The sequence below is a fragment of the Protopterus annectens genome, chromosome 3.part0, assembly GCF_019279795.1.
Source record: "Protopterus annectens isolate FY-2018-M chromosome 3.part0, PAN1.0, whole genome shotgun sequence".
NCBI lineage: Eukaryota > Metazoa > Chordata > Ceratodontiformes > Protopteridae > Protopterus > Protopterus annectens.
In genome coordinates this window covers 56,420,900-56,439,451 of record NC_056731.1, presented here as the reverse complement: position 1 = coordinate 56,439,451, position 18,552 = coordinate 56,420,900, and the positions used below count along the sequence as shown (strand labels likewise).

The following is an 18,552-nucleotide window of genomic DNA, read 5'->3' as shown; positions in this document are numbered from 1 at the left end:
GGCCACCTGCCTTGAAACTACGTGCCTCTTCAGAATCTCTATTTCATCCTAGAAGTCCCCTTTAATACTTGTGTCTAAGGCCAACCTCAAGTATCTGTCTTGGAAGATGAGCTTCCTAGTAGCCATTGCTTCAGCCTGAAGAGTATTGGAATAGCAAATCATCATATCTTCTCTTTCATAAGCACACACTGGTGCTCTGAACAAAGCCATTACAACTGTAAAGTTGCAATGTAAATCAGTCAAAAGCAGTCCGTCTATCTCTGGTTTTCTTGTCTAGCTGCCAGAACAAGGTGGGAATACATTTTCCAGTACATGGATGTCAGCAGAATTTTAAGGTTCTATATTAGTAGGAACCAAGCAGTCAGAAGATTTACCAACACTTATTTTCCTTTTCTCCACTAAGATATGGCCTTTCAGTATCCAAGGTCATCCTGGTCCAGATGGCTGTCAAGTTGCATCAAATTTTGCTATATTAAAGGGAGACCTCATCAGCCCATATTACTCTAAGTCCTTTCCACAAGAGCAGTGGCCAACTCTATCACTTTCCTAAAGAATGTCTCGACACATATTTCTGCTATATTCTACTGGTCAAATCTGCATACTTTCACCAAGCATTACAAATGACAGACCACTCCTAGGCAAAGATCGTGTTTGGGGGATATGCCATCCAGATTTATTGCTGGGAATCTGTCCTCTTACCTATGATGGACCCATTTCTTACCAGACAAAGAAGTTACATGCTTACAAAAATTCTAGATCTTTTAAGATATGTGTCCACGTTTCAAAATACTTCCCACATAACCATCCCCCACTATGACAGGGACAAGCAAGCCAGCATCTCCCTTCAACCCAGCATCATAAGGAAGGCAGTTGCCAGCAAAAGTCTTTTTTGTCTTTTCTAGGGGGATTACCCGAGGACACCAAGCACTCTGTGTACTCAAATTCAGGCTTTATATTAAAGTGCTTTCTTTTTTTTTTAATTCCTCTTAATGATAGTACTGGGTTTGGATTTAATAAAGTTTTTCATTAAAAAAGTACAACTTTGTTTTGTTATGAGTTACAGTTAATAAAATGAGTCTACCCTAACTTATAGCATAATTATTTGATGTGGTCGTTACTTGTGTTAGTAAAACCCCACAGTCACAAATAGCTGTCCAGGAAAGTAAACAGGAAGGTAATTGCCAGCAACATTATAGTTTTTTATAATTTGCCTACTGCATATAAGAAGTCCATGCTGCATCTGGCAGGACTCTTATCAGGTAAGATCAACAGGGTGATGAGGTCTGAAAAAGCTTGGCAAAGAAAATGTGTACCATGGAACAGTAAATATCAGTCTGCACATGGCATCTTAAATGACACATGCATTTTATGTATGTTGTAGTATATAAAAAATACTGTTTTCATGAAACTGAAATAAAAGCTGTTAAATAAAGAACTTGTCTGTTTCAGTGCAAGATAGAAAGTTTGCGGGAGAATCGCTACGGATTGTGCAAAGAAACTCTTTCAGCTATGTTGGAGCTGATTCTGGAACACACTGAGGACTTTACAGACTCTGCTTATACAAGTCACGAACACCGCGAGCGCATTTTAGAACTTTCCAGCCAGGCAAGGCTAGAATTGGAATCACTCATTTCTGTCTGGATGCAGTTGGTGAGAAAATATATTTGGTTTAGTTTTCAAGTGTTCTTTTTCTATTGCTTCACTTTTATGTTACACAGAATGTTCAGTTTCTCCCATTATGTGGCCTGCTCCTTAGCATTTATAGAGCTGTCTTTGCTCTCAAAACAGATGAAACAAGCAGGTTAGGAAATTAGGGGTGGAATAAATGCATACTATATAAAAAAAACTCGAGACTTGTATAAATGTATATAAACTGCACTTAGTTTTCAGTGCATTCTTTTAACTTGTAGATTCAAAAGTTCCCAATAAAGTTTTGTTATATTAAGGTGCATTAATGCAATGTTATAGTATCCTGTAAGTAGTTTTTACTGATCTAGATTTAAATCTTTTGCATAATCTTGGCAAGTCCACTGTAAAACCTTTTCCTATCCTACATTGTCTTTACCTGTGCCCCATAGGGACAGCATTTTTGTTATTAGTGGACATTTATACAATAAAAGCGTACATTCACACTTACTATTTATTTAGAAGCACTGATCTCTGTGGACGTTTTTCAGGTTCTGCCTGGAGGTACAATGAAGTCTGTACACCAGAAATTAGAACTGAATTAAGAAATACAAACTTAAGTTTGTACACCAGAAATCATAATAAAGAGGTATAAAGAAACCATATTACACAGGTGACAGTTTCACACTCATGCAAGAAACACAAAAAACAACTGCTGCATACTAGTATAATATGTAACAGTCTTACAGTAAAGTAAGACTATCAGCCTATGTTGTAGAAGGAGAAAGAGTATTGGTTAGCTTGAAATGTAGTGCATTGAGTAGGAATGAGACAAGCAGAATATTATGGCTGCCTGACAGACAGATTATAATGTTGCCCAGATGTGGGTAACATTTACATTATGCACAGAAAGAGCTCTGCTGAACAGTCTAGAGATTGTGTTAAGTGCTTGGTGGTTATCTGTGGGGGAGGAGGCTACATGATGGAGTTATTGTGGAAACATAACTTTGACTTGGTTGTGAAGGTAAGATTTCAGCTCCTAGTGAAATTTGTTGAAGTAGGGTAATTCTTAAATAAATAGTAAAAAAAAAAAAGTTGTACAAGACATGACCCTTGCCATATATTACAATTTTGTGTTATTGTAATCTTAGCACATAGACTGGCACAATATAAGAATACTTTGGAATCTGATTATCAGTTGACATTTACTCGATGTTAGGCATTGTACAAGGGTGTAGAACTTGTTATAGTCAAAGTGTCATTTAAAGCTCAGCAGTCCCGTGTAGTATGTGTAACGACTGTTTTGTTTTAATTGTCTCCTAACTGGAAAAATTAATTATTCATTATCTAACTTTTACTGTTGTTTATTATGCTGCGTCTAAAATATTCCCTGTTAGGGTCTGGTAAACTGTTGAGAGTGTTTGAAAATTACTTTCCCTAACAAGCAAAATGTATGTATAAACTTGTTTTGCAGTGACACACGTTTGTGGTTTTATACAGAATGTCATAATGGTATTACTTTCCCACCAACTGTAACAGTATCCATTGAAGCAGTATCACTTAGGCAGTCCTTGCAGATAAGGGACTATTTTGTATTATGTGTGTACTGTATCATAAAATTATTTTTGCAGAGAGAGAGCGTAAAAGACAATGCAGTTTTCAACAAGGTTTTAAGTTTGTCTACCTGTTGTTTTGATAAGTGGCATCACCAAACAGAGCTAAAGCTTCCTGTTCTGGTACCCTTTGCAAAACCAGTCCCTGATCTGGCACTTCTGAAACTTTAAAGTTGAGGGGAAAAAGAAAAAAATATCTTGTTTGCTAATATGTAGCAAGCCATGGCAAGTGGCTTGCTATATCTTATACCACACATGAAGTTAAAGTGCTGTTCGGCCCTGACTTGTAAATGCTTTATTGGCAGACATTTCTGAATGGCAGTCATCTCCTTATCACAGCTTCTAACATCTTGTGCCCAGGTCAGCTGTCCCATTCCCCTTACCCAGTCTGTGCTGCTGTTATATTCATGTAGCAGTCCTATTCCTGAAGCAGGTGCCTTTATCTCACTAATTAAAGAATAAAGGGTTTTGCAGTAAGTAAAATTTATGGATGACTTCTTGAAAGCTGTAGTAGCATTTGAATTAATCTGGCAGAAGCTGCTTGATGTACATTCCCTAAAAATAAATAAAACTGACCTGCTAAAAGATAAAGTGAATTTAACTTTGACATAGTATTTTCATCCTCTGAAGCAAATTATTTTGTGTTTAATTCTGTTGTCTTGTATACTTCTTACTCGGGAGTCTTGGTGGGCTGAGCCAGTAATGACTCTGCCTTTGTACTGACATTTTATCACTTGACTTGTGGTCACCATTCCTGCAATTTCAAGATTAACCACCTACGACAGAGAAGAGTGTCAGGAGGTTTGAGCAGTAACCTATCATAGCACTGGACGCCAATGATTTTTTTTGTTTGCCTTTCTCCTTGGATAGATGTACACTGGTGCACAGACTGAGCCCGTAGTGTCTTTCAAGATGAGGTTTGCCAGAGCAATGTCCTTGTTTGCACATCCGGAAAACCATTCAGTCACTGTCATTGATTCACTGAAAGAATTTTGGATCTGCTTACTCCTCTTATTGGGATTTGTTAAATAAATGTCATAAATGCACTGGGTGAGCTCTTCTTCCTTTATTAATTCCTAGTCATACATATGCCAGTGCAGACCAGAGGGTGGGGTAGTGCTTGAGCTACAAAATGGTAGTGTGACTGCTGTATTAATCTGCCTAGTACTTAGCTTTGCCACTCTATTCAAACAGCTATGAAGAAAAGATGTTGGTATGCAAAGAGGTGGGTGCAATGCTTTTATCAAGGCTACTTCCATTTGCAATATGAGGGAGAGGGTCTACAACAGGATGATAGAGTGGAGTGGTCACTATTTCCTCCTTGATGCAGCCACCTAGGTTGTTTGGGGTCATTCTTGGCCCTAGTCTCAATAGATGCAAGGTGCCTCCTCCTGCTATAAAGTTGCGATAAATATGCTGTTTATTGTTATGGTTTGTTTGAAAATTTTCAGTTATGATTTAAATATTAATGTTTTAGTAGGCTTCAGGGGGTGGTTGTTTAATATTATATAATGTACCAATCCTTTAGAACAAGGCCCTCTCTTTGGGGATTAAAAGTACATGGAAATTAAGATATTTAACTTGTTTTCATGGTATATAAATAGGCCCACAAACTGAGTCAAAACATCAAAGGTATTTGCTTTTCTTAAAAAAGCTGATCTCAAGTGTTTTATTATTGCAAAAAGCTCACTTCAGAATGGGGAACATCAGAAGTTCACAAAGCATAGATATATTCTGGGATAGATTTTCTTTCTATGAAACTGGTAGGAGAAGGGAGGTGGCTGCCATTTAAAACAGGGTCATCATTTGATTTTCTTCAGCAGTCCTTGTATTAGTTTGGTATGAATGTGATTATTAAAGGAATGTTGGGTGATTAGTCACCCCTACCCTCCCACTGGGCAACAACCAGCATGAGGTAATCAGTATGTTGAGAGAATGGGCAACAACTCAGGAAGATATAACACTTTAGGGTGGAGACTAGAATACAGATGTTCTTCATGTTTCACTGTTGCAGTCATTACATTTGGGTTATTTGCCTGCAGGTAGCCCTCAGCTGGCCTGAATACCAGAGTCTTGGATTCCTGCATCGGATACTGTCTCCTTTTCCATGATGTTAGGTTGTCAGGGGTATAAAACATGTAGCCGACGACATTACATCAGTCTTTCTTGCCGCACGGTCCCCGAAGCAGAAGCAGTTCGTAAGTGCTGGTTGGCCGACTCCTGAAATTTTCATTTTTGAGTTTCAGAAACGAAGTCTTCAAAAAAGCGAAGTACCCCATTCGGAATCCTTTTTCATGCTCTTAAACTGATGCCAGTAAAAATTAACAATTGTATTACCTGTAGAAAGCAAATACCTCATAAAGATTTTCATTCGTACTGCATTCCTTGCTTAGGCCCAGACAACGACGCCCCTCGCTGTCGGTTTTATGCCTTATTCAACCCTTGAACTATTTGTCATCAGGCTATTTTTGCAGCAAGTTCTTTTGGTACTCTGTTTAACTATTCAGAAATGACTTTGGTAAGCCATCCGACTATGGATATTCCAAAAAAAGTAAAGATAAAGACAAAGACGGACCGAGACAGACCGCATAGGTCCAAAACTGCCGACGATGCTTCTGTTCAGCTAGTCGCCAGTTCACCGGTACTCAGTAAGGTGCTTTTGCATCCCCTGCTACCCACTACTTCAGATTCGCAGGCCTCTGCTGAGACTCTTTCGGAGTTCGGTATGCCGCGAGATGCTTCTTCAACTATGTAACCTGCTGATGTTTCTACCTTGGATGGGTCTGGAGCCGCTGTGCAGGCACCGGCTTCTGAGGGTGTATTCAGGCCTACAGACTTGCATTTCAAACCGACGCCATCTTCTTCTTCAAGGCCTAAAGCTGATGCAGATGATTCCATTCCCTCTGCTTCCCCTCCAGAAGATTTTTTTTTTGGTGAAACCTTGCACTTTCTTAGGGAGCATTTCCTCTGGGAAAGCCGGGATTACTCTGACTCTAAAAGGAGGCTTAGGGAATTCTTTCTCCTCCCTCAACACAGGCCTTTAGCTATCCCTCCTGTTCTGGACATTGTAGATGATGCCTTCTTGGAATCTAGCCTGTCCTCAGACTCTTTACCTCCAGCTTGCAGAAAACCTGACAGGTATTACAGAGTACCTAACTCTCACAAGTTTCTCTTCAAAAATCCTACTGCAGATCCAGAGCATTTCCCAAGGACCAAAAGGCATTAAGGCTACTACTGCTAAAAATCCTACCCCCTCTGATAGAAATTCCAGGGCCTTGGACAGATGGGGTAGGAAGATATACACTTCTGTTACTTTGGCCGTTAGGGCTTTAAACTGCCAGTTTCATATGTTCAAGTGTCAACAACATAATATGGGACTTTTTAAACAGAAAATGATGTTGATTCCTGACTGTGCTGAACATAAAGAATTACAAGATTTAATGCAGTCTGCTGAACAAGTTGGTAAACATACTTTGCAATGTGGTTTTGATTCTTTAGAAGCATCTTGCAGGGCTGCTGTCACTGGTTCTGTACTTAGAAGACATGCTTGGCTTAAGGAGCAAAACTTGCCAGATCATGTTAAAGCTAAATTACTGGATGCTCCCTTAAACCAAGACCGCCTGTTTGGCAACAAAGCAGAAGAAGTCCTTAAAAAGAAAAAGCTAAATCTATGCAAACTGTTAAGGATTTCCTGCAAGTACAGCCTCCCAGATTTAGTAGGCATTGGCCTTCTAAGAATTGGCCCTTTCCAGGCCTTCTCAGCTCAAACCCAGGAACAGCAGACCACCTAGGCTACAGTCTCACGGTACACACAGGCCTAAGCAGTGGGGGGTCCCACTTCCAAAGCTGGAAGTAGTAAGACTCCCCCCATGCAAAAATGTCACAATGACTTAACCTTAACCCTTCCAAGCCCTGCTCAACTGCCTGCTCCCTTAGGGGGAATGATTGCCCTGCATGCAAAAAACTGGGAATTCATTACCCAGGACAAATGGGTATTAAATGTAGTCTTCCAAGGATACAGATTTCACTTCCACACCTTACCAACCCCAAATCAGTGGGCAGAGGCTCAACAGCAGGTTCTCTCCCTTCTAAGTATCAGGGCTATTCAACCTGTCCCAGCAGAAGAAAGGGAACAAGGTTTTTACTCAAGACTTTTCCTGGTACCCAGAAAAGATAGCTCCTATCCTGGACCTCTCTATTCTAAACACCTTTGTGGTAATCCCAAAATTCAAAATGCTAACACTTCAGCAGCTGCTTCCTATGCTAGGCAAAGATGCCTGGTTGGCAACCTTGGACTTAAAGGAAGCTTACCTGCACATTCCAATAAGAGAATCTTGCAGAAAATACCTATGCTTCAGAGCAGGCTCCATGCACTATCAGTTTTCTGCACTTCCCTTTGGCTTCTCTACTGCGCCCAGGGTATTCACACAGTATCTAGCTCCAGTCATTGCATTTTGCACGCAGAGAAATATTCAAATATAAACAAAGAATATAGCCTCAGGCAATAAAACAACCAGAGCAAAAAGAAGCAAATGAGAAAAAACACTGTACCACTGGATGTAACACAGCAGAATATCCAATTTATTGTAAGTAAGCGCTTTCAAGGGTTCACCTCTTCATCAGACTTAGATAAAAATGACTTAAAACAAGTATTCCAATTAACATTAATTACTTCAATTAAAAACAATTAAATTATTTAAAGCCATACTTAACATTTTTAAAAACATCACAGCATACATAAACTAAAAACTAATGTCTCAACTGTCTCGCTTTCAGGAAAGGTTTAATGGAGACCATATTATTCAAACCAGGTGCTTTATCAGCACGCAGTAACATAATCCATTTTTGTTTAGCCCCCTCAGTAATATTTCTCATATCTCCTCCCCTTTTTCTGACTACAAGTATTTCCAAGACCAGAAACTTAAACATATGCTCACTACCTGCATTCTTGATCTGCATAGCCAAGGCACTGCTTTCCTTTTTATTTCTTATATCCCTCATATGTTCAAGTATCTGTCTTTGAACTGTCGATTAGTCAGGCCAATATAATATGAAAAACATTTGACACAATAACTCAAATATATTACATTGACTGTTTTAGTCAGCATAATGAGAAGGCTCTATTCTGAAGCCTAGCTTAGGGTGTACAAAGTTAGTACGTGTGTGTATTTATGCACAGGCAGTACAACTCCTGCATGTATATGTACCTACTCTATCTGATCTAAGAGTTGTCCTATTTAAACTAGATTTATAACAAAGATGATTCTTTAGGGTCTTATTATTTCGAAAGCTAAACTTTGGTTTGTCTCCTACTATCTCCTTCAACCCATCCAAAGTAGAGAGTATATTCCAGTTCTTATTGATGACATCGCAGATCATATTTATATTACTAGCATATGTCAGTTATTCTCAGATCATTACTACTCTCATTAGTGATCTGTTGTAGCATCTCACTACTCTCAACAACACTACCTACACATGGGTCACATACTGTTGCATTGTTGGTAAAGTATGGTTTACATCCACCATGTCCATCTTTCCATGTCTCTTTAATGTACCTGTCTATATCTTTATTTTATAACCCCTTTCTATAAAATCCAGTTTAAGGGACTCTAGAGCTGAATTCAGCTCTGCATCATCATTATGTAATCTCATCAACCTGACCACCTGTCCTTTTATTATATTACGTTTGCAATGGTTCAGGAGCATACTTGTATTGTGCAATAGGTTATTCTTTCTAACCGGTTTCCTATACAAACTAGTTTTAACAGTATTGAGTGAATGCTTACTAACAGTCGCATCTAAACATTCCACCTGTTGTAAACTATAATTGTATGTGAATCTCAGAAAATCAGTGGTGGTAATGGTGGTAATGAAAGAACATGGCTTTTTAATGAATGTATTGATCAAGCCCCCATTTTGTTAAGGTGGCAACTAGATTTAGACAGTAAAACCTTAGCGTGGCATGTTCTGCTCCCAGAGGTCTTTGCAAATTACACTAGAGCCTGAGAAGCTTTTAGTTTTCTGTTGGCACATGCTCTTAAGTCATATTAGGGAGGAACTCCCAGAAAGGCTCTCATGACTGTTGGATCTGTTCTGGAGACTTTACTAGAGCCCCAAATTAGTGTGCTCCACAAAACTCCTGGCTTCTCAGAGCATATGCTGGAGGCAAGAGAAAGACTGAGTAAATATCTGGACAATATTTGGAATATAAGGTGGATTTCTTGAGGGAAGCATTTAGACTGAAGCATTTTAAGGTTGCTACTTCAAATAAAGATTACTAGATCTTAAACATTGGCAGCAGACAACAGAAAGAATGATTTGTAAGTGAAGGGACCCCATAATAAAAGACCTGTCAATTCTCTTGAGAAAATAATGGCAATAGTTGCATAATTGTATTCAACCCTTTAAATGGAAGATATCTCTTGTAAAGGTCTTCTGCATCTAATTCAAGCTTGTTATCTTCAGATGACTTGCCCATATTGACCCCTGATCAACACTCTCTTCTTTCAGCACCTCTTACCCATTAAGAAGAAGCTTACTTGCTAAACAGTCTAGCTAAGAGGAAAACCCTTGGTCCTTATCCAAATGGCATTCTGCTGGTAGTTCACTTGGCATGGAGTGAACATTTATTTCTAATGTAGTTTGTCTAGCCAACTGTGCCCTTTCTATGTTGTGGGGGTGTAACTAGCTCCTGGAAAGAAGCTGCGCCCTTTCCAGGTGGGTTCATTTAGGCACGTACAGGGAAGGACCCTTTCAAGGTGGGTTTATATAGGGCCATAACTATCAGAAACCATAAATGTAAACTACTTGTGGCTTTATTAGTGAAAAGAGTAGGGGGATGTCTCCTATTGTTTTTTGTAACACCTTTATTGAATTATCACTTAAGACATAAGCAAACATACATTTATATAAAAGAAAACAAACCATATTAAGTTGTTCCCAGTTACAACATTATACATCACATGCATCCTTTTGTATAACTACCATCAATCCAACATTACATAAATTGTTCAATTCCTGCCTTCCCTCAAACCTCACTCCTCCTCCAAAACATTATTCTGCATGTTTTGTTCCATAATTTCCACTTTTGCTATGTAATTTGCTCTTACTATTTTCTAAAAATCCTACTTACAGTTCTTTAATCTTTGTTACAGTATTCAGTACATCAAATACAGCTGGTTTAAACTTGGATTTCCATTTTCTAATTGCTTTTTTGACAGCCACCAGAATTAAACTTAATGCTTTACTATACCTAGGAAATTCAGATCCTATATCCCAGCTAAAATATATATAATTTCCTTACTTACACCCATTTGCTCACCCAATATTTCTAGTAGAGTACTCTGTAGGGAATTTTTAAAGTCTGCCAACTCATTACACTCCCAAAACATATGCTCTCAGTTACCTCTTTCTTCTCCACCACACCTCCAACATTTGGCATGTACCTGAGGAAAAATTCTTTGGAGTCTGTATAAAATACCCATGAAAACACTTCCAAGCAAAATCCTAAATCTTCTTGACTTTGTTGTATATTTGGGAGACATACATATGTCCTCCCATTGTTTTCTAGTGAATTGCTTATCCAATCTCTCATCCCAATGTATTCTAACCTCCTTTTATTGTGCAATATTTTACATGCCGTACCAAACATCCCTTTTTAAAAGCAGCTTCTGTCCTAGATTAAACTAAAAACTCTGACAGAACACATCTTTCACTTAGGATTCCCCCATTCCTTTCTGCTTGTCTATTCTCTATCAACCCCAGATAGGTAAGGCAGTCGCTAACCCACAGTCCAAATGTCTTCTTGGCTTCTTCCCATTCTGTTACCTTTCCCTTTGTAGTTATTTGCTCCCAATACCCTGGTTCCTTTCCCAGTTTTCTCTATTTCAACCTATGTTACATTTTATAAGACTTTTTGTTTTACTGAAAATCCTGAAAAAACTCACAGAACTTATTAACTTAAGACAAGCACACCGAACTATGTACACCCTCAAAAAATGAAGTTTAACACTCCTAATATGAATAGTTGTCCCAAATCAAGAATTGTACACACAGACATTATTTAACCTAAATCTAAAGTTATCCATGCTAAGGTACATTTGTAACCTGCGCTCCTGCTTACACTAATTGCTATCTATTCTTGTCTTATCTTCATTCACTTCCCAGATGAGAAAAGCAGCTTGTATGCTTTCAGCAAACATTAACTTTTAGCATTAAGAAAAAGTGCACTGGTTATCTTTAAATATAGCTAAGTATTTGGGTGCCAGGAAAGCTGCTATGTCTTATTTGCTTCCAGTGATTTCACACTTCTTTTACTAGGCTGTTTGCTCTTCTACCTTTTAATTTTCTGATTCTCTCAGCAAACAATTCCCAAAACACTCAAGATTTATTGTCTGCACCTGTAGTTATCTCAATGGAAACATAACAAAATACACAGCTGCTCTCAGCTGCAGACCTCTCAATTTGCAGTGAACATTTGTTTGCTAAAGGAAAACTTTTCATTACATTCAGTGTTTTCTTATTTTTAAGCCCACATACTTACAAAAATCCTTGATTTTAGGTAACGCTAAGGGCATTAGTCCAAACATTCACCTGTGGAAAAGTAAGAGAACACAATTCTGCTCTGCATATATTATAATTAGTGCACTTTTACACACCACCCCCCAACTCAGCAGCCCAGGATTACAGCATATTAACATAAAGATGCTTTGTCCAGTCTTTCTTCTATTTTTACATTGCACTGCCTAGATTTCTTAAAACTAAAAAAGAAAAAAGTACTTACCACATATCCCATTCACTGAAATGCTTTACTATATAACATGCAATTTATGTCATGAAATGTTTTATACAAATATTAAGAACAACATTTGTTTTCCTTTCATTTACTTTATTTTTTCCTTCTAGTGCCCTTCCAAACATTAATAACATGCAGTGGGGTATATGCCTTTCAGTTCCCCCACAAGTTTAACAAAGTCCCCAAAAGTCCAGTCTTTCTCAACCAATATTTATTCTGAAGCCATGTTTCACAAATGTGATTGATATTTTATAGTCTCACTGTGATTCACTGATTTCAGTGTTGCTAGTCTTCTTTCTGTTTTTCTCCATTTCCCAACCCCTGACTTCAGTTCAAGCCCTAGGTATTCCCAATTGTTCTAGTCAACTCCTGCACTTTAAGTGTTTTCCTTTGAAGAAACATTTTCACTGGCAAAGTCTCTCTATGAGCCTTATTATCAGAAGAATGAGAAACAGATTTGCCTCCTGTTTTATTTCTCATTTTTTGTTAGACAAACTTTTGTATTTGCTCCTTAGTCTGTTCTGCATCAAAAATAACTTTGATCCTCCAGGAAAGAGTATTCTAAAGGTAGCTGGATATAGGTTGAGTATCACACCTGCCTCTTGACATTCCCTGATTGCTGGGATAAATTTGCTTCTCTTTTGCTTGGTTTACAGTGCATAATCATTTTCTACAAACACTGTATTGTCTCCAATTTTTAATACTTTGCCCTTCTACCACAGTTTTGTCAGGATCAACTTTTTCTGTTAGTATAAATTGCATCTTTACTAATACAGGTCTTAGCTGCTTTCTCGTGGACAAGTTTGGAGTATACACATGATGTGCCCTTTCACTTTAATCCTGCTGTGGAATATCAGTCCAGTTCCTTATTTGTGCTTTTATAACATTAATACAGTCTAGTCCTTCCAGTTTATCTGGTACAGCAGAAAATCTTAGGCTTTCTCTGCCTGCTCTGTCCTGTCTAACTACCATTTTTAAGCACATCTTATTGAGCAATCTCAACTAGCCTTTTCTTCATTTTGACCTCTGATTTTTGCAGTTTTATCAGTTTATCTGAACAGCTGTTTAAAGCATTTTCCAGACTTTTTTTTATTTGAGTTGATGAACTCTTTCAATGTTTCATTTATTTTAATCAGCTCTGAGAACATTTGATTTATTTTTCTTCCGAATTACTGGAAGGTGTCTCTTGTACCAAAACTGGAATTTGAACTGCATTTTGTTGAACTGCTGCAGGATTCTTGCCAGCCAGTGTTTTCTTTTCACATTTTCTAGTTGATTTTCTTTCTGGTTCTCCATTTCTTTTTTGCTGTCATTCAGGATGTGAACTTACTAGCCAGTAACTGAATTTTACTAAAACAGGCAGAATTACTAGCCCTTATCTCTCATTTTCTTTTTTCACACTGGGAGAGCGGAAATTAAACTGTTGATCAGTGTGCAGCCATCTTGCAAGTGAGAGATGTCTCATATTCCTAATACACAAGGATGAAACTGACCCTGGACACACCATTTTTGATAACTAAGTCAGGACATCCATTTTAATAGGTCATGCAAATAATCCATAAACACTCATGCTATCCAGCATTTAGAATAGCTGCATTGTATTATCCTTTGTCACAGTGGACATAATGCTACTTCATATTCTTCCAGGGGGTCAGACCAATCCCATTTGACATGGTAAGCAGGACATTATGTTTGTAGTAATACAATCTGTGGGGGATTCCACTTTATGCAGCTAATAATGGTCTTGTTTGAAGATTTGTCACTTAGGAGAAAGTTAGGCACCAGACAATTTCATGTAGTAGAACTGCATGTAACTTGCAGCACTAGCAGTTAAACTGAGGAGTGGTTTGGCCCATGGGTATAAGACAAGTGGATATCAGGTACAATTTTGACTTTATGCATCGGATGTTATCTGTATCTGACCAACCTTGATGCAGTATTTGGGATGATAGTAAGCTGAAAGGTCAATGCTGATAATATTAAAACTATGAAAACAATTAACTCCTTGAATCATTTCAGTTCTTGAACCATTCAAATCAAGTGTACTAGCTACAAATAAAACTGAGTAATACACTTCAAGTTTCATTGACTCTCATATATAATGATGTAGTAGCAGAGGTTAAAGGCTTAGTCATAAAATGGAAGGAGTTGTGTTTGGACTTTGAGCAATTAATTCAGACTTTTAAGTGTTTTTGTTGCTCTTAATTCAGTATGCCTCTGAGGATATGCTGGTGTTCCTCTCTAGAGACTTTTTAGCACTAATAAGAGAACAGTTATACATTTCCTCTGTGAGGGTGAAAATCCTAGATTCTCTTGAGATCTGCTTTCTGTGCTTTTTGTGATGTTGGTAGTGTCTCTCTGTCTGCCATACTTTCAGCTGTAAAGCAAGGTAGCCAGACTTAGACTTGAGCACAATATCATGATTACTGATTATACTCCCATTTGGTAGTTTATTTGGGGTAATACATAAGTCTGTAAAGCTGTTTTGGAAAGGAGAATTATCTACTCTAGGTCTAATCAGACAGTTAAATAGTTTAGTAGATCTGCAGGAGACAAAGAGAATCTGCTAAATGGAGAATTTGACACCTTTAAGAGCTTGTGAGATTTGGAGAATGAATGCCTTAACCATCTATATCAGAGAGTGTCCCAAATTTGAATGTTGGGAGCAGGTGTTTTGTAGCAATATTTTAATGGATTTGAAGGGGGATTTAAGATATCTTGATATGAGGTACATTGACTGAAGCTTTTTTGGCAGTCTAATTTGGATTCTACATGAGAAAAGAATGGATAAATTACAGGGGCAAGAATTGCCACTCTGGATGCAGAGGTGGGCTGAGATTAGAGGGGACTAGTACTCCACTAAGAGATTAATATATAGGCAATACAAAATGTTGACAGGGAAAAGAGCTCAAATGGACAAAAAATTTAGTATGAAATGTGAGGGAGACTCGGACCTGTAGACTTTGCAGAATGCATGGAAAATTTTGATCTTATTACACAGATATGCTAGTAGATTTAGAAAATGTTCTTTTTTTCGTGGCACCACCCATTCAGTTATTTGTATACCCTGTCAGGCTTGATTTCTTTTATATACTACATGATTAGATCTGAATGGTAGTGAAGTATCCGTTGAGTAATTGGAGACTGTGGTCATATATTGTGAGTATGCTCGGACCTGAAGGAACTTGAAAGTTGAGTTGCAGTGTATTTGCAACAGGTTACAACCAGAAAGGTAGCTTTCTCTCCTTCTTTGTTTGTAATTGACTTTGAGATTATTATTATACTGAGTGCGAAAGAGAAGAACTTATTGGATATATTGATAAGATAAAAAGTAACAACATGTAAATGGAAGCAAAAAGGAAAACATTGGAAAGAAGATCTGAAATTCCTGAGGGATGCACTTGATTTGGAAGTTAACTGTGAGGAAAAAGATGCAGTACATGGTGTCAACTAAATGGTTAACTTGGAGTAAATATATCAAGATTTATAGTAGCAGCATTTCAATTTTCCTAGCCTGTTTTACATCTGAACTTTAATGGGACAGACTTGATGGATGCCTATAGTTAGTTGACTTGTATGTAAGTAGTCAATGGATACCAACAGTTTAAGTGTACATCATTTTTGGAGGTTACTTGTTCATTTGTTTTTGGGTTAATCACGTGTTATAAAATGCTGAGAGTAATTAATATTTGCAGTGGATCTGAGTAAATCAGTAGCTATGAGAAAGTAATATAGAGTACTGAGCAGGGTGCATGTTTAAGTTTTTTTGTCTGTTTATATGATGCTATGCAGTTGATTTTCATAGTGCATGCACAAAGAAAAAGAGCATAGCTATCTGATGGGGTCTATATTATAAGCACGAAAAGATAAAACCGTGAACACTCACATGAGCGAAAATGCTGGTAATCGAACTTGCTATTGTGTGCCCCCCACACCCCCCGCTAACTATATGTTCTAACTCCGAGGTCGCACTACAGTGAGAAAAAGGCAAATATCCCACTCCTCACTGTAACACGACCCCACAATCACACTTTGGATTCCTGGCATTTTCGTTCATGTGAGCATTCGCGGTTTAGTCTTTTCGTGCTTATAATGTAGACCCATCTGATGTGCACTGTACTATAACAGAAGATTAGTTGATTACATTTAAATAACTGGGTGAACGAGTCCTTTTTTAAAGTATCTGTCTTTCAAGATAACACTAAGAACTTGCTAAAAACTGGTACTGTACTATGGTGCAGTACATTTTTTTAATTTGCCTGATTCCAATGAGATCTTTAAGAAGCAAAGTCCACCTGGGACATTTTCATTGTTATTAATTCTGCATACCACAATTCATTTCTCCTAATGTGTTCATGTTTAGGAAATTCACAACTGCCTTCTGTTTGAAAGAGAATTTTATAGGCATCACTGCTGCTTTTTTTAATGCAAAGTCTATGGTCAATCACCACAGGCACAAGCTACATCTGCTTTTATTTATTTGACATTATTTATGGGGAAAGTCCAACTGGGCCAGTAATTGCCCATTTTCAGTGGAGGTCTGGAGAGGAAAGCTCCAGAATCACAGTCTTTCAAAAATCAATTACAGGTATTTTAAATCACAAATTATCATGTTACACTGCAAAACACTGGAGTGAAACAATGATGTAATGAGAAAAACATGGAACATATGTTTCATAGTAGAGTGAAATGAAAAACAATTACATGAGTTGTAGAAAATATGTGAGGAAAACATATTAGTCAGATTATTTGTTGCATAGGTTAGTATGTGATAAATGAGACCTGAGACTATTCTAATAAGATATTTAAAAGAAATATTAGAGATTAAGTGATTAGAGACAGTGAGAGGAAACTGAGTGATGTCTTAGTATGACAGATGGTGTTTATGTTATGGTTACAGAAAGAAGGTTGGAGAGAAGGACATTATAAGAAGAGAGCAGGGTAGGGTGTCTTCGGGTAGCTCAGGTGAGTAGGGAAGAAAGCGAAAGAGGAAAGGTCTGCAAAGATGACTTAAATAAGGTAAGGTAGTGGTAAAACAAAAGAAAGGAGTTGAGTAGGAGTTTGGAGAGGGTTGTGAGATGTGACTTAGGCTGAGGGGAGTAAGCGAAGTATAGTAAGTAAGTTCAGCTAAGATTGGCACAGGCGCAGGTCCTTGATTTAGTAAAGCATTCATTTAGGGAATATTTAAAGGTAGCTAGGTCGTAAATAGTTCTGGTGTTTACAGGTAAGGAATTCCATTTTTTTCTTTTGAGTATGAGTGTAGGCTTTGCCCAGGGGATTTATTTGGTTTATTTATGGTGAGAAGTTGTTTGTCTTCTGATCTAAGAGTTCTTTTAGGTAAATATGTAAAATAAAGGGGTAAGAGATGGCAGGCTAATGGTTTGTGTATGATTTTATGTATTGTTACAAGTTGAGTATAGGAGAGGTGGGGGATTCCAGACAGCTAAGGTTATGCAGAGCTTTACAGTGATGGATAAAGGAGGATGAACAAGGCCAAAATATGCATATCCACAGCTAGTGGGGTTCGGCTTTATTGGCCTGAAATTGTCCATTAAAATGACGAAACAAGTCATGGGCATTCAGAATCGCCAATTAGCTGAAACACCTGGTGTTCATAATGGTAATTTACATATATTCCATGTGCCTCTGACTGAAGAGGTTTGAGAGGTCACTCATTGGAAGTTCCAGCTTGGCTGGAGTTTTCATTTAGTTTTTACTGATTGGTTTTTCAGTGTGACCTTCTCATTTATTGTTTGAGTAGCAGACTTGGCAACTTTGTTATAGCAGCTTTCATTAGTAACAAACTTGGCAGTTTTGTTGTAGCAGCTTTCAAGTTTGTTTTTTATGTTAAGATTGTAAATTGGTTAGAATTGGTGCTCCATACAGTTGGGAGGGCAGAAGGCAGGCTAGAGTACTTTCTGTGGGTGTGCTCAAAAATTTTTGTTTCTGTTTAACATGCCTAGTTTTCATATGTTTTCTTGATGATCTTAAATTTGACTTCCATATCCAAAGCAATATCATCTATTATGGCTCCTAATAGTTTGGTATGGTGGACTAATTCAATTTCAGTGCCATTTGCCAAAAGATTGTTACACATTCTTTGTAAGAAGTATGAGTTTTGGGGTAAAGAGGAAGAGTTTTTTGTTTGTTTGTTTGTTTGGAGGTTGAGTGCAAGCTGTGCTATTATAAGCCAGGTATCAATGAAGATGACAGCTTGTTAAATGATTTCTTGGAAGTAAGTTAAGGTGTTTGAAGAGCAGATGATGGTAGAGCATCTGTATATTGAATCAAGTAGAGGGCCAAGGATGGATCATTGTGGGACTCCTGTGAAAGTGTGAAGCTGTGCAGAGATGGACACTTGCCATTGTACAGCCTGTTGCTTGTTGGCAAGGTAGCTAGAGAACCACTGAATAGATGGAGATGATAGATCCAGGATCGAAAGTTGATTAAAAGTTTAGTGTGAGAGACCATGTCAAAGGGTTTTGATAGATCTAGAAGTACTGCAGCTACATGTTT

At 37.9% G+C, this 18,552-nt stretch overlaps 1 protein-coding gene across 1 annotated transcript in view; it reads left to right on the top strand.

Moving 5' to 3' along the window:
* CTNNAL1 (catenin alpha like 1) overlaps nucleotides 1-18,552 on the top strand; it is a 1,837,423-nt gene that overhangs the window by 1,020,738 nt on the left and 798,133 nt on the right. Inside the window, exon 7 of the mRNA XM_044064584.1 lies at nucleotides 1,450-1,650. Within this exon, the coding sequence (XP_043920519.1) occupies nucleotides 1,450-1,650 (201 nt within the window). The remainder of the gene's footprint in view (nucleotides 1-1,449; nucleotides 1,651-18,552) is intronic.